Source organism: Mixophyes fleayi, chromosome 2 (assembly GCF_038048845.1).
Source record: "Mixophyes fleayi isolate aMixFle1 chromosome 2, aMixFle1.hap1, whole genome shotgun sequence".
Classification (NCBI taxonomy): Eukaryota; Metazoa; Chordata; class Amphibia; order Anura; family Limnodynastidae; genus Mixophyes; species Mixophyes fleayi.
This window is the reverse complement of record NC_134403.1, coordinates 288,164,457-288,179,460: the sequence shown is the minus strand read 5'-3', so window position 1 is coordinate 288,179,460 and position 15,004 is coordinate 288,164,457. Positions and strand designations below refer to the sequence as shown.

Sequence of the window (15,004 nt, the reverse complement as noted above, 5' to 3'; positions counted from 1 at the left end):
AGTTTGCAAACCAGTGGAGTGACTGTGGGGAAATGGGACTCTGATGTTGCATATCCCCATGTGTTCACGTGACCCTGCAATTTTATAACAGCTGTTGAAGGCCTCAGACCCACAGGTGTTCATTTCCCACATTTTACTAGCATTTTAAATGCTAGCACAATGCATGTAAATGGGTCTGACAATAGAACCCATTAAATGTCACTACACCCACTCACATTTACTAACATTCCAGTGCGTTGCATTTGCGTTTTCCGAATTCATCTACTCTACCCATATGTGTTTACCACATTGCGGAAACCTGCTGTGACCTCCAGTGGCTTGTAATAAATGCATGCCAAATGTTTTTGCACTGTATAAACTAGTAGCCAAAAGTATTAATTGGGGTTTTGATAGAATAACAATGGGATGAAATTTGGCAGTGTTACAAAACCTGTAGTAATATAATTGAATCTCCAGTTTTAGTGCCTGTCACATGTTCTAATGCTTCTCTTCCTCTGCTAAATGCTTCCATCCTGTACCTTACTAAAACTCTTGAGTTGAAAGTTTCTATCATATCCTTCCTCTTCTCTAGTTCAAGTTGTACATATTTAGACCGTTTAGTCATTACTAGTGAGTTTTGTGATTTAGACCATGCACCATTTTATTTGCCCTTCTTTGCACAATCTCTCATGTACTTATGTCCTTCTGGATATATTTAATCTAGAACAAAATACTTTATTTAAGGTGGGGTCACACCAATGACTTATAGAATGTCATTAATACCACTCTATTTCTGTTACTAATTCTGGTGTCAAAACACATCATTTATACAAAAGTAATTTACAGGAAAATTAATGGACAATATCGATTTATATGTGTTATACAGATATTATATGCCGCAAAAAGATGGAGGTCCTATTGTCAAAATTTTACATCAAGGGGGCATATATTCCAATTTACACCAAGTGACAATACACAAGGGTTTTTACTCTTAAAATGTGTTATCAAATATCCCAACAGTCCTTTTCTTGGCCCTTTTCATAGTAATATAATGCCTGTCTAAAAAGAATGTATAGGTGGGAGAAAAGCTCAATAGAACAAGTGGATAAAAGCCAAAAATATTAAGACTATTAAAATGTCATTCTTCAACAGTGACAGACTGGGTGGCTTATAGCTGCTCCAGCCAAGGCAGATCCACTGGCACAGTAAACCTTCTAAAGTACATACCAATAAAACTCAGACAAAGGTAAATGGCACAGTGGATCTGCTATATGAAAGTGTTTCCCTTGGCTTGCTTGTTCTGTTTTAAAAATTATTCTGTGTGCCAAAACTATGCTAATGCCATTAACAGCACTGCAGGTGGAAATAGCATGCATACTGACAAATTCTTTGTCAAACGATGTCTGGAATCACCACTGGTATGTAATTGTACCCACCCATACAGGTCTCAGGTCCCACTCCTTCTTAATTCATTATTACCAAGTTCAGGCTGGCTTACCAGACAACTATGGGATTCTCAGTAGACTGCCTGAGCAGACAACATTAGCATGCTAGTAAGAAGGAAATAAAAAACCTTTGGGTAAGCTGACTGTTGACTGACTGTTCATAAAGGTCCCGGAGGACAAGCAGTCCGAGCTGTGCAATAGAATACAATGCAACATAAAATACAGTAAAACAGTATATCAATAACACAATACAATTAGTTTTCCTCTTACTTACCAATATAAAAGAAGGCATAAACATCTTCATCTTCGGCATGTAATTCTTTTAACTGTCCACTGAATAAAAGCCACAAACCAACAGACACTACTGATGATCCTGCCAGCTGAAAATATAGATAAAATAATGGCACATGATTGTTTGTTTGTTATTTGTTCACGTTTGTTCAAAAATCACCAATTCACAAAAGTAAATTTTACCTTCTTACCTAAAAATGTCCATTTAAATTCAAAATAACATTTATGGCTAGATTTACTAAGTTGTGGGTTTGAAAAAGTGGGGATGTTGCCTATAGCAATCAATCAGGTTCTAGCTGCTATTTTGTAAAAAGTACTAAATAAATGAAAGATAGAATCTGATTGGTTGCTATAGGCAACATCCCCACTTTTTCAAACCTGCAGCTTAGTAAATCTAGCCCTTAATCTTGTATCTCCGTATATTGCAGGTGGCAACTAAACTCCCTGGAGAATAAGATTAACTTGTGGGCCATGAATCTTATTTACTACTGAAAAGGATGCTTTTAGCCCAGAACCCTCAAACATAAATTCACAAGGTTCACAGATTTATTTATTTTTGTCCCTTTAGGCCAGATTTGATCAACCATTCACACTTCTGCAGAGCATCATGGGTCCTACCTCCAATAATAATGGTCATTGCTTCCTATCCTGGATAGCATGTGTACACACTTTGAAAAAGTCCTGCTGGGTGACAAAACGCATCAACGGACAGACATAATTCTATTCCTAAGGATGGATTGAATTGTCTTTATGAAAGGAGTGAGCTTTGCACTTTGAGTATTAGGAGGATTGAACTGACTTAAATCAATAATTGCTGGCAACAGAAGGGTATCTATTTCTTTCTGTGGCTTCCATGGAGTACTGCTCAGCTTGTGATTTGGAATTGTGAATGAGGATTGTTACACATACTTGGCTGTCTGAAGGACTGATTCTATATCACACGTGGCTTTAATACTAATGCAGGCAGACTAATGTTTTACTAACTTTGCTGTCTTAAGTGGAAAGCTGCTGCTGCTTAAGGATTTATATATGAATGAAGTGGCAACTGAGGAAGTTGTACAGGTGAATATTTGGGACACGGAACATTCTTTTGGGGACTCAGGACTTCTATGCGATATGAAAAAAGTGTAAAGTTCCACATTGAAGACACAATTAAATATGTTTATTCCTTGTTTGAATTTTGATTATTGTGATTGCAGTAAATTTATGATATCCTTTCAGAATCTGTGGCAAAAGATCTTACGTATGATCCGTCAATGTGGTTTATGTCTTGATGTGTCCTTTATTTTTATAATTGATTTTTTAGTGTTTTATGCTTACGATTAAGTTTTAAATAAAGATATATATTTTATTAAGCCAATCATTTGTAGTAAATTTCTGCAGCTCTCTCTCGTGGGGTTTTTTGGGTCAGGGGGAAGGGGGAAGGGGGAAGGGGGAACCCCCCCCCCTGACAATCCTGTGTGTGCCCCTGGAGAGGTCTAAATGCTGTTCTAAATCAAGGTGAAATGTATGTCCTTACACCACTTCCAGGTGAATTACAGCTACATATAGAATTAACAAGAAAGAGGGAAGTTTGTCACCCTTGTAGTTCTGCTGCCCTGTGCCAAGGTCTATCTGGCCTTTTCACTAATCCACTCCTGCACCTTTTGGGTTGCATTTAGCATATACCAATGTATTTGCATTGGCGGTTACATTTATATATGTCTTCATTTGGTTATAAAATAATACTTTTGAGTGCTGAACGTCTATATTAATTTTGCCTGAAAGAATTGTAGAAGGGAACAGTTCTAATGATAGTTATTGTACATTTGTATAATGCTGCAGATATACAATGGTCTATGCTCCTTTAGAAAAAAAAATGTAATCCATACGTGTAGATTTGGTGGTTTAGCACTCACAAACCTCCATGCTTTCTATTTCCCAGCTGGCCAATAACAGCTCACACACAATCGAACCACCAAATTTTTCATTCTGCTAAATCTAATTTAATCCAGCCAGATTGTGCTATAGAAAGATTGTTTTGTGAACCTTACAAATCTAGCACATAATGGGTGAAAAATCACTGTTTGTAGCTTGTGTGACCCTATTTCCCTAGCACACTGATATTGTTGTAACCATGATTATTTTCCACACAACGTAAATCATTCCATTTGCAGAATTTCCAGCATCATTAGAGTGTCCTATAATTATAAGTCTGCACCACGCCTTGTAGTCAGAAGCTGCATAATAAAATATGTGCATGCAATTTCTGTGTTTTCCACCAGCTTCTGCCAGTCTTTCCAACCTCATAAGACTTCCTGACACTAGGGTTTTTCATCTAGTACACAAATCCTCATCCTATACTTCTTATTTCAACAAGTTTGAAGTATGAAATTTATTTCATAGATGCATGTTTAACTCATATAGTTTGTTAACTCTACTGTTGTCAATATTCTAATGCAGTAATGCACTGACTGGCTACTGGTTGCTATTGATCTGTAAATGTTACAATGCACTGATTTGCTACAGGTAACTCTACACTACAAGCATTATAGTCCGGCCCAATTTTAGGGGAGGGGAAAGTGGGATGTTGAGTGGCAGAGGCTGGATTGTTATTTTTTTAAATTATATTTTAGGGAAGGCTTCTTTTCCGTCCATCCATTGAACCCAACAGCCAGCAAAAGATATAAGAGGAGGGAGCACAAACAAAGGGGTTGGGGGATAGCAGAGACATGGGTCTAGTGGACATGCCTCTACTCCTGTTCCCATCAAATTAACTAAATAAAGTGCAATATCTTAGAGGACTATGAGGGATGGGGGAAAGCAGGAAACAAGAGAAGGGACAGAGAAGCAGGGGGCAGCAGAAAAATAACAAATGTGAGGAGACATACATCATTATCAGAGTAAAAGAGATATGAGTTATACATGAAGCAAGTGTACAAGAGAAGGGAGACGTGTGACAAACAGGCAATGACTGACATATAGAAGAGCAAGGAGGGGCAGAGGTGAGACAGAGGGCAGACTAGCACTGGCAGACAAGCGTAAGTGAGGCAGACATAAGGGAAGGGTAGAAATTAGGGAAGACAATAATGCTACGAAAATAGACAGATCTTCTGCCCCACTGGAAAAATAGAGTAAGAATATGAAGGAGAGCTTGGTTGTGGTGACAATGCTAGAATTGTTGGGCATCCCAAACATCTGACACCTGTCTCTGTCTCATGCCCAATCTTCCAGGTCTCTTTTCTCATCTCAACCACTTCAGTATCCTGTAGATAAAGCAGCTCTATACCTCCCTTCTACTTATGCTACTGAAGCGGGAGCTGTGTCAGAACCATAACCAATAAATAGTTGCTAGCAATCTGACTGGTGGATGGCTAGCATTATTCATAATTGTGTCAGGAGCGGCCTAGTGGCTATGACAGCTTTCTGGCACTTGCCTTTGAAGAACAACATGCTGTCAAGATACAGCTGAACCACAAGAGTGCTCAGCTCAGGTCGTATTCTGTAACCACCACAGATCTGAGGTTATGTATTTCCACCATAATTTTGAGGATTGCATTGTATTGCCACCAGCTATTTGGGGTCTGCATTTCATAGCCTCCAGAAATGTAGGGTCTGCATTTTATCACCATCAGATCTGGTGCCTGTATTGTATTACCACTAGAGATCTGGGGTCTACTATGTACTACCAACGGAGATTTGTAGTTTACATTGTGGTCTCGAGAGAGTTGTGGTGTGCACTGTATGGCAAACAGTATTTTCAGGCTCTGTTTTCTATAGTGGTAACTGGAATTGTATTTTGGTCTTTATTCTATAAAACTCACTAGAATGCTCTCTGTATCATATATAGATATTTAGAATTATTTATGTAGTATATACTGGTCACTAGAATACTCTTTGCATTATATATAGGTCACTTGAATGCTCTATGTATTGCATATTAGTCATAAGAATGCAATATCTATATATCACTAGAATGTATTATGTATTTATCATTAGACTGCTCTCTCTATTAAATTTTGGTTTTGTATTCTATAATAGTCACAATTCTAAGCTTAGTAATGACTACAAATAAATTTCCTGCTTCGTATTTGATTATGGTTCTTTGAAATAGCAATTTGGGATTTTGCACTTATTTAATTGACTGTGTAAATAAACACCTCCACTTTATAAACCACACCTAAATGTTTTTATGATGGTGCACTTCAAACACTGGAAAAAAAGAGTCTGCCAGTAGACCACAAGCCTTTTGCAGCGAAAATAAGATATTTGGGTTTCGCTACTTACCTAGACTATACCAAAAAAAAAAAATCACAAATAATACCCTGGCTAATATAGGGCATTAAAGAATGTACACAACAATTTGTCCACAGCAGCCTTCTTTCCACAAAGAGGGTCCCTATGATTCAGAAGATACCCAACCCTAACCAGGGAGCAAATCAGAATATATATAAATTTATATTTATTTTAATTCCCAGCTGAACATTGCCTAGAGCATCACACTGCCTCCACCGTTTTCCCTTTTTTTCCATAGTGCATCCTGGTGATATCGTCTCCCCAAGTAAACGACGCAAACTCATCTGTCGTCCACATGATCTAAAAGAAAATGTAATTCATCAGACCAGATCACCTCCTTCCATTGCTCCAAGGTCCAGTTCTGGCACTCACACGCCCATTGCAGGTGCTTTCGGTGGTGGACAGGGGTTAGTATGGACACTCTGACTGGCCTGTGGCTACACAGCCCCATACGCAGCAAGCTGTGATGCACTGTGTGTTCTGACACATTTCTATCATAGCCTGCATTAACTCTTTTAGCAATTTGGGCTACACTGATAACTCTTCTGTGGGATTGGACCAGACGGGTAAGACTTCACTCCCCACATGCATCAATGAAGCTTGGGTGCCCATGACCCTGTCACCGGTTTCCCTTCCTTGGACCACTTTTGGTAGGTACTAAGCACTGCATACTGGGAGTTGGAGATGCTCTGACCCAGTTGTCTAGCCATCACAATTAGACCATTGTAAACGTTACTCAGATCCTTACACTTGCCCATTTTTCCTGCTTCCAAAACATCAAGTTCAAAAACTGACTGTTCACTTGCTGTCTAATATATACCACCCTTTGATAGGTGCCATTGTAATTAGATAATCGTTGTTATTCACTTCACTTTCAGTGGTTTTAATGTTGTGGTTCATCGGTGTATATTGAAATCTGGTAATTACTGCATGCACCAGCACAAATTCTTGACTTTCTATGTTGCCAATAATTTACATTGTTTCTGTTAAACTGTACATATATTATTTGTAAACCATGTAGATTGAAGTCTCTTAAGTATCATTTTATCAACTATTCCCGCTAGTTTTCCTGAAAGACTGGAAAAAACAGCCAACAGGAAATGAATTACTGTTGAGCTAAAGTGAGATTACAGCTATAAGGTGCTGTTCAGCAGTTCAGTGAGTTATTTTCTATTGTTAGACTGGGGTGGTGCTGAAATGTCCATTCCTTGAGAACTAAAACACAGGAAACTACATTTAGGAGTTTTTCACAGCAACAACAAACACATGTAAACCTCACATCTTTCTACAAGAAGCAAACACTATGGTTAGCTGATATTTACTTATGTTACAGCCACAGTCTCTGTATACTCACTGACATTCCATACTGCTTGTTTGACATACATTCAACACATTCTGCAAACATGAAATTCAAGCCAGTTCTCCAAAAGTTAACATTAACAACCACAGACATGCAAAATGGAAACACACTAACAATCAAGCTCCTTATGCATATGCTTCAGCTGAAAGTCACATAGAGTGCATCTTACGTTAAGTCCAGGCACAGCACTCTATGGCCAGGATCCGCTGAAAATAATTACATAACTTAGTGGATAGTGGCTGACTACATTTTACATGATTATAAGCATCAAGTGGCACTGTTACAATCTGTGGAAGTTATTCATGGTCACCTGTGCAAATCAAATATATATAAAAATTGGAGCCTGAATAGACAATGTATTTTACAGAAGAAACATTCTAGGATTAAGCCTCAACATCAATCAGGGGCAGTTTCCTCCGGCAAGACCTCTGACATGTTCTCCTCTAAAGGGTAGATGGCTGTCATGCTGTTATCTGTCTTATATAACCTGACATCCTGCTTTGGTCAACTCCTGATACCATCCTTTATACACAATGGGGTGTGAGTTTATATGGACATATGCAGCATATTGTGGATACCAGCAGTTCAGCACAAACCCCTTGACATACTAATATGTGCCTTTACTTTCAAAGCTCCGCTCCCTCTCTCTGGAAGAAAATTGTATGGGAGATCTTCCTGTGTACAGGAGGAGCTGGAAAAAAAGGCGCAACAAGCAACAGTCGCCTATATGAAAAGCAGGTCCCAACTGAGGTGTTTATTTCTAAGTAAATTATAACTATTTCCAAATTACTGGTTTGCTTGGGCATCAGAAATGGACTATAAAACAAACAAAAAGAATGTGGTCCTGGTTTGTCTAATGTGGGCGTGGTTTGTCTAATGTGGGCGTGGTTTTGTGGAAAATTGTTGAAGAGATAATAATCACAATAACAACACCACCGATCTGACTAGTATGCAATACAGAGCCGATTCTAGTGACCTTTATAAAATACATATAGCAATCTAGTGACAGATATACAATACAAAGTTTATTCTGGTGACCTCTGTACTATATAGAGAGCACTATACAAAATGCAGAGCATACAAGTGACTGCTACACAGTGCTGACCCTGTTCTGAAAGCCACTAAACAATGCAGACCCCTAATCTCTGGTGGCTATACAATGCAGGCTCACCCTCAATTTTTGGTGGTGACAAAATGCAGACCCCAGATCTCTGAAGGTGACACAATGCAGACCAGGCCGCATGTGGAATTAATTTCCAAGTAACGTTAACTTCATTTCCAAGTAAGTTTAATATGTTAACTATGTTTTCTATGTTTTTTTTGGATGATCAGCTATGATTAGTGTATTTTATGTGTGACCCAAACCAACTCGTCATCTTCCAATGTGTCCCAGGGAAGCTAAAAGGTTGGACACCCCTGATGTAGACTTACTCCATTGGACTAGGGGGGTCATGAAGACACAATTTGTAAAATCAGACTCTGCTGCACAATGCTGCAATTTGCACCCTCACTCAATGGAGGTGAGGCCTGATGACAGGAGAAAAGCGGGATATGGGAGGGTGGCCTGATCTCCAAAATTCATGAGCGCCTGGAAGAGTAGGCGAGTATTCTATATTTAATGCAGCAATGTTCCTCCTCACTAATTGCAGGGGAGAATGGGCCATTGTTATATGAAGATAATCCAATGTATCCCGTTAATTTGCATACAGTAATAATGAATGATGGTACAATAAGCATTGTGAGCAAAAGAATGCACGTGATAAAAATGAGAATACCCTGAAAAAAACAGGACACCTGGGATCCCTTGAGTAGGATAACTGCCAAAACTTGAAAATGTCTGTTAGACCACTGCTCAGTAAATTCCTGTCAGGACTTTTACAAGGAGAAGGAAATTCTGAATTGCAGTCACTTCTGTTCTGAACATCAATGAATGTTTTCTTAACATACTCGTTAAATGGGCTGTGTTACTAACTGGTCATCCAACATTACTGACAGTCAAGAATTCCTTCTAAGGCTGTCCAAAAAGCTAAACTGAAACATTAGTGCTGCTCTGTTATTTGTTCTGAAGCTATAGCAACATCAAAGAGCAATGCTATGGTTTAGAACTGTTTAGTTAAGAATTTCTTATCTCGTTCTATGTTTACAAAAACATAACACACTAACGATAAAACAAGGTATTTGGCTTCTGTGTTTCACAATCGGGTATATTTGAGAAGTAGCATTAAAAAGTATAAAAATATAATTAATAATAGTAATAAAATATATATGTTAATGCTTTGGGACAATGACTATTAACCTTTGTTGCATTATGTGATGCTATACCATTCATGTTTTCATGATATACTAATGTTAAAAAAATTATATAAACACAGAATTATAAAAATCAGTAGATTTGAAAAATGAATTATAGCTAATTTGTGTCATTTACATTTGCAATATAATTCAGATATAATCTCCATTGCATATAATCTGTTATCTTTGAATTATTGTAACACATAGCGGCAGATTTAATACGGCCCCGTTAGTCTAGGATTAACGGTAAGTGAATTGGCCCCAATACAATCTTCCATCATATTACATAAATGTGTCTTTATAAATATGTTAGGAATCACTGCTTCTTGGGTCAGAATAACACGGTACAGTACAAGTATGAAATCTTTTGTCCAGAAAGCTGGGGACTTACGGTTTTTCAGATAAGGTTTTTTTCTGTAATATGTAATACCACTCATAAAATATACTAAATTACATTTAAAAAAAATCGATGTCTTTCACAAAACTACCCCTGGGAATCCTTTCTTAATTACATTGTTTTGCAGTGTTTCTTCTGAATGCAGAGCATGGGCTTCTGGAGAGTGAAGGCAATTGCTATGCGCTCCCCCCTATTTTGCTAAGAAGCCAAACGTTGCGTCCCTACTCCTGCCAAGCTTACAATTTATAAGACTACAAGATATTGCTTTGCTACAATTATTTTTATAAGCAACCACAGCTGAATAATTGTCATGTGCTGTTTTTGTGTCCTTTTGTCCACACAGGGACGGCCGCTGTCTACCCTTAGGTGCCACGTCTGGTTGCTCAGCACCAATTCTGGCTGCCAGTCGGCCCCTGATGTGAGTGCGTATCTCATTGGTAAGCAATGGGACTCTACTCAGAAACGTGGCGACAGCTGCTTACGTCACCACCGCCAGTAATCAAGTGTTCCTGCTGCTATTTAAGAATGACACTGGCACCATTAGGGTGCCAGAGAATTAAGTCTACTAGCTCGGGTGCTTTGGATGTCATATCACTACCTTGATGTGACTACCCAGTTCCTGATTTCGCTCTCTGGATTCTCCCATGGGCTCTGCAATTCCTTCCTGGTGTTTGACTACTGGCTGCCTGATCATTCTTTTGGATACTACTCGTGTACCTTTCTGACCACTCGGACTGACCTCGGCTTCCCTGACTATCTGTTTGCCTATATATACATTTCGCTGATAGCCCTCCTGGAGAACTGTAACCTGTGCATCTCTCACAGATAAATTCAAACTCCCTTGCGGGGGTCCATGGTTAAGACCAGATGTGCTTTAGACTCCGCACCTCCAGGTTGGGCTGTGCCAATATCAGCTGGGTAGTCTACGTCTCTGACAATAATAATATTCAAATTCCTTGATGTGTCGCAAAAAAAAATAATTAATATAAGTTTTACTTATTAAAAGGACTCAGGTTATAAGATGATTGGGGCAATATTTATTACCTTCTATTGGTGATATAGAATGGGCCTGATTGATCAAGGCATGCATTCTCAGCGCAAACTGCATTTTGGTTTAAAACGCATGTATTTCGGCCTTGCACACACCCGAGTTCATCAAGATATGGATCTCAAGATATGTGCGCTGCTGAGTTCGGGTGTAGGTCTGCTCTACTACACTAGACAATGCATTGTACGTCCAAAGCCTATCTGGATTAGAAATTTGCAAAAGAAGGCACTGAAATAGAAATAAATGCCTATTGGCGTGTGTGAAAAAAAAAAAACAAGCTGCAGCGCCACCTGAGAAGTGACAGTTGGGAGTGGTTGGTGGTTGCCGGGGGTGACAGTGGGGAGTTTTTAACACCTTAAGTAGCTTGATGAAGGATGTGGCGATGAAGATGAAGGATGAGGTGTCAGGTGAGTCCCAGGTCTCCCATGGCTGCTAGTGCTAGGGAAAGACTTGCCTTTATAAGCTGTTTGCAGGTAAGCCTTAAGCCCAGATAAAATAGCATAGCATTTGATCATGTTAGGACTGACCAGAATGGGAAGACTTTGGCGTCAGTTGGTCAGCTTAAACATATATTGCAATATGTGGAACTAACATTCCCTGTTTTTAATATAGAACAGTACTTGAAATAGCATTAATTATGTGTTTGGAGAGTGCAGAGTATCCCTGTTTTCTTGTCTATACAATGTGGGCAACCCCCTCTTGCACCCCAGTCTGTACATGGTGAGTGCAGAGGACCTATGTCTGTTTTTGTTTATACAATGTAAGTCCCATGACTCTTGCACCCCATTCTTTACATTAATTAATTCCAACTTGTGTCAGGTGAGTCCCAGGTCTCCCATGGCTGCTAGTGCTAGGGAAAGACTTGCCTTTAAAAGCTGTTTGCAGGTAAGCCTTAAGCCCAGATAAAATAGCATAGCATTTGATCATGTTAGGACTGACCAGAATGGGAAGACTTTGGCGTCAGTTGGTCAGCTTAAACATATATTGCAATATGTGGAACTAACATTCCCTGTTTTTAATATAGAACAGTACTTGATATAGCATTAATTATGTGTTTGGAGAGTGCAGAGTATCCCTGTTTTCTTGTCTATACAATGTGGGCAACCCCCTCTTGCACCCTAGTCTGTACACATGGTGAGTGCAGAGGACCTATGTCTGTTTTTGTTTATATATATATATATATATATATATATATATATATATATATATATATATATATATATACACACACACACACAAACATTTATTAGGTTGCAGATAATGTCCACTGAACGTAAAAAATACATTTTAACAGTTGATCCTCATTGCAAACACATGTTCTAGCATGCAAATGAGACTATCACTAGTGATCAGGACTTAGACTACCTCTGTATTTGGAACAAGAGATATGGCAGAAAAACAAGTAACTTTGTGATGGCCAGAGCTTGATTCGGACGATGTTGTGTGCGCTTGAGTCTAGCACGCCCTGTATATTGACTACGGCAAACGCCCCTTCTCCACTCGATTCAATCTCTGAAATTGTAGGCTAAAGAAATCGACAGATACGTGACTTGATGAATCAGGCCCAATGTGTTCATGTACTGTTTTTAAAGAAAGAGTTGACTTATTTGGTGTAATCCTAACAAAAGTATTGTGGATATAATTTTTGTATATAACGATACATTATTTATTTATAAACTAGGCTTTTGTGCTCACAATTACCCCATAGCGGGGTTCTGAGATGGCAATTTGCATTTTATAATAGGAGCATGCATACCATGAAAACCAAAATGCATTACTGCAAATCTGTGTAATTCACAATTACAAAATATACTTCATATATAATCTCCATTGCATATAATCAATTGTTTAAGAGTGTTTATCTGTTATCTCTGAATTCTTGTAGTGAATCTAATCTGGCATCCTAGTACATAAATACTTGTACATAGACACATGTTGGGAATCACGGCTTCTTGGTCAGAATAGGGCGGTACAAATATGAGATCTATTATCCGGAATACATTCATGTACTGTTTTTAAAGAAAGTTTTTACTTATTTGCCATAATTCTAACAAAAGTATTACAGATATAATTTTTCTATATACAGGTAAAGTCATTATTTATAAACCTAGGGCATGAGTCATTAAGGAGAGCAAAGCAAAAAAAAAAGAGTAACTTTGCACCTTGGCAAAACCATGTTTCATTGGAGGGGAGGTGAATTTAAAATGTGGGGACAGATTTATAGTTGGGGTAGGACATGTCCCAGCTCAACTTTAAATTTTGGTGTAAAAATTAAACTATCAAGTAATTGCGTGCTAGATGAAAAAGCAGCCAGTATTTTCCTTTACGGGCAAAATAATAAACTAATTTACACCCCTTAAATTGTAACATGGTTTGTCCAGGAGAAAAATACATCCCTTGTTTTTAAGGCTATAATTACCTGCAGCGTAACTGGTCACAGTTTCAATTGCTCACAAAATAGTAATATAATCGTTAGCTAAGCTGAGTGAAAGTATTTCAAAAGTTCTGTAAATGGAAATACATAAGAGAATGCAAAACGTGTCGGGTTGCTGTGGGAGCTGGCGCTAGAGGTTTGATAATGTGGAAGATTATAAGGTTCAGATAAAGTGTGTGTTCCAGTTGAGGGTGAAGACTGAAGCATACTTGCCAACTCTCCCAGAAAGTCCGGGAGACTCCCAAAATTCGGGTCAGTCTCCTGGACTCCCGGGAGAGCTGGCATTTCTCCCGCATCCCGAAATTTGCTAAACTGACACAATTCACCGGGAATTGCGTCATTTTGGCCCCGCCCCCGGGAAACCGCCCCCAGCATTTTACTCAAGAGGCGGGGCCAAAATGATGCAATTCAAGGTGCCCCGCCCTCTAGTCCCGCCCCTCTCCCGGGCGTCACCTACTGGAAGTAGGCAAGTATGGACTGAAGGCTACCCTAAGGGTGGACTAGAAGAAAAAACTTACTATTCAACAGCAGCTGTACGAAACAAGGTTGAAAGTAACAAAATCATTACAAATATGTAAACTTTTACATGGGTTTGTGAATGAAGGAATCATACATGATAAATATAAACATATATTAACAATATACAACACACCACATCCATAGTGACATGCATGACCTGGCATCAGAATTCTAGTGGTGTCCACACCATCTGATAAACAGCGGCCACCAACTTTATTGTACATATTTCTTAGGACTATAATGCCTATACACAGTCTGTATAAAGCACTATATAATACTTCATAGCAAATAATGGAAAATGATCAGTCTCATTCCATGTCTAAAGAATGTAAAATAACGGTGTTGGTAATATTTACTTCAAAAGTTGCTTTTGTGAAGGAACATTTTAGCAAGAAAAATAGGTGATAAAAGTATTAGTCCCAAACTTGCCAGTGTGAATCAGGGCCAGATTAAGGGTTTAGGGCTCACGTCGCCCTGGGCTAATAAATTAGTGGTGCCCCCACACCTTCTACGCCAGGCTAATATGCAGTAGGTAAATTCTAACTCGTCCTTAATTTAAATTCAAGCTTCTTTCATGCCCTCCTGTGATGATTATGTACTATATCTAATGACTGATTCTTATTTTCTGTTGAATTCATGTATGACAATGTATATTGTATGTAACCTTGTAAAGTAATCTCAACGTGTGCTTTGCTAGATGACATGAGTTTGAACTTATGCAAGTGTCATTAATCTGTTGAAAATAGCCAGACCAAGGAGAGATAGGATCTTGGAGGAGTTTGAAGCCCCAAAGTTGTAAACCATCTAGCTACTCAAGCAGAGCAGAGGTGAGAAATCAAGGTCCTGTGAACATTCTCGATCTCAGGACATTCCTAGCTCCCTTTGAAAGTCATGTGACATTTGGGAGATCAATCTGTCCTTATTGACAGCTAAACTCCAAAGGTGGGGGGGATGGAAGCTATGT

At 38.8% G+C, this 15,004-nt stretch overlaps 1 protein-coding gene across 1 annotated transcript in view; it reads right to left on the bottom strand.

The window, feature by feature from the left end:
• Positions 1 to 15,004, bottom strand: part of TSPAN2 (tetraspanin 2) — a 150,310-nt gene that overhangs the window by 96,740 nt on the left and 38,566 nt on the right. Inside the window, exon 2 of the mRNA XM_075196348.1 lies at positions 1,699 to 1,804. Within this exon, the coding sequence (XP_075052449.1) occupies positions 1,699 to 1,804 (106 nt within the window). The remainder of the gene's footprint in view (positions 1 to 1,698; positions 1,805 to 15,004) is intronic.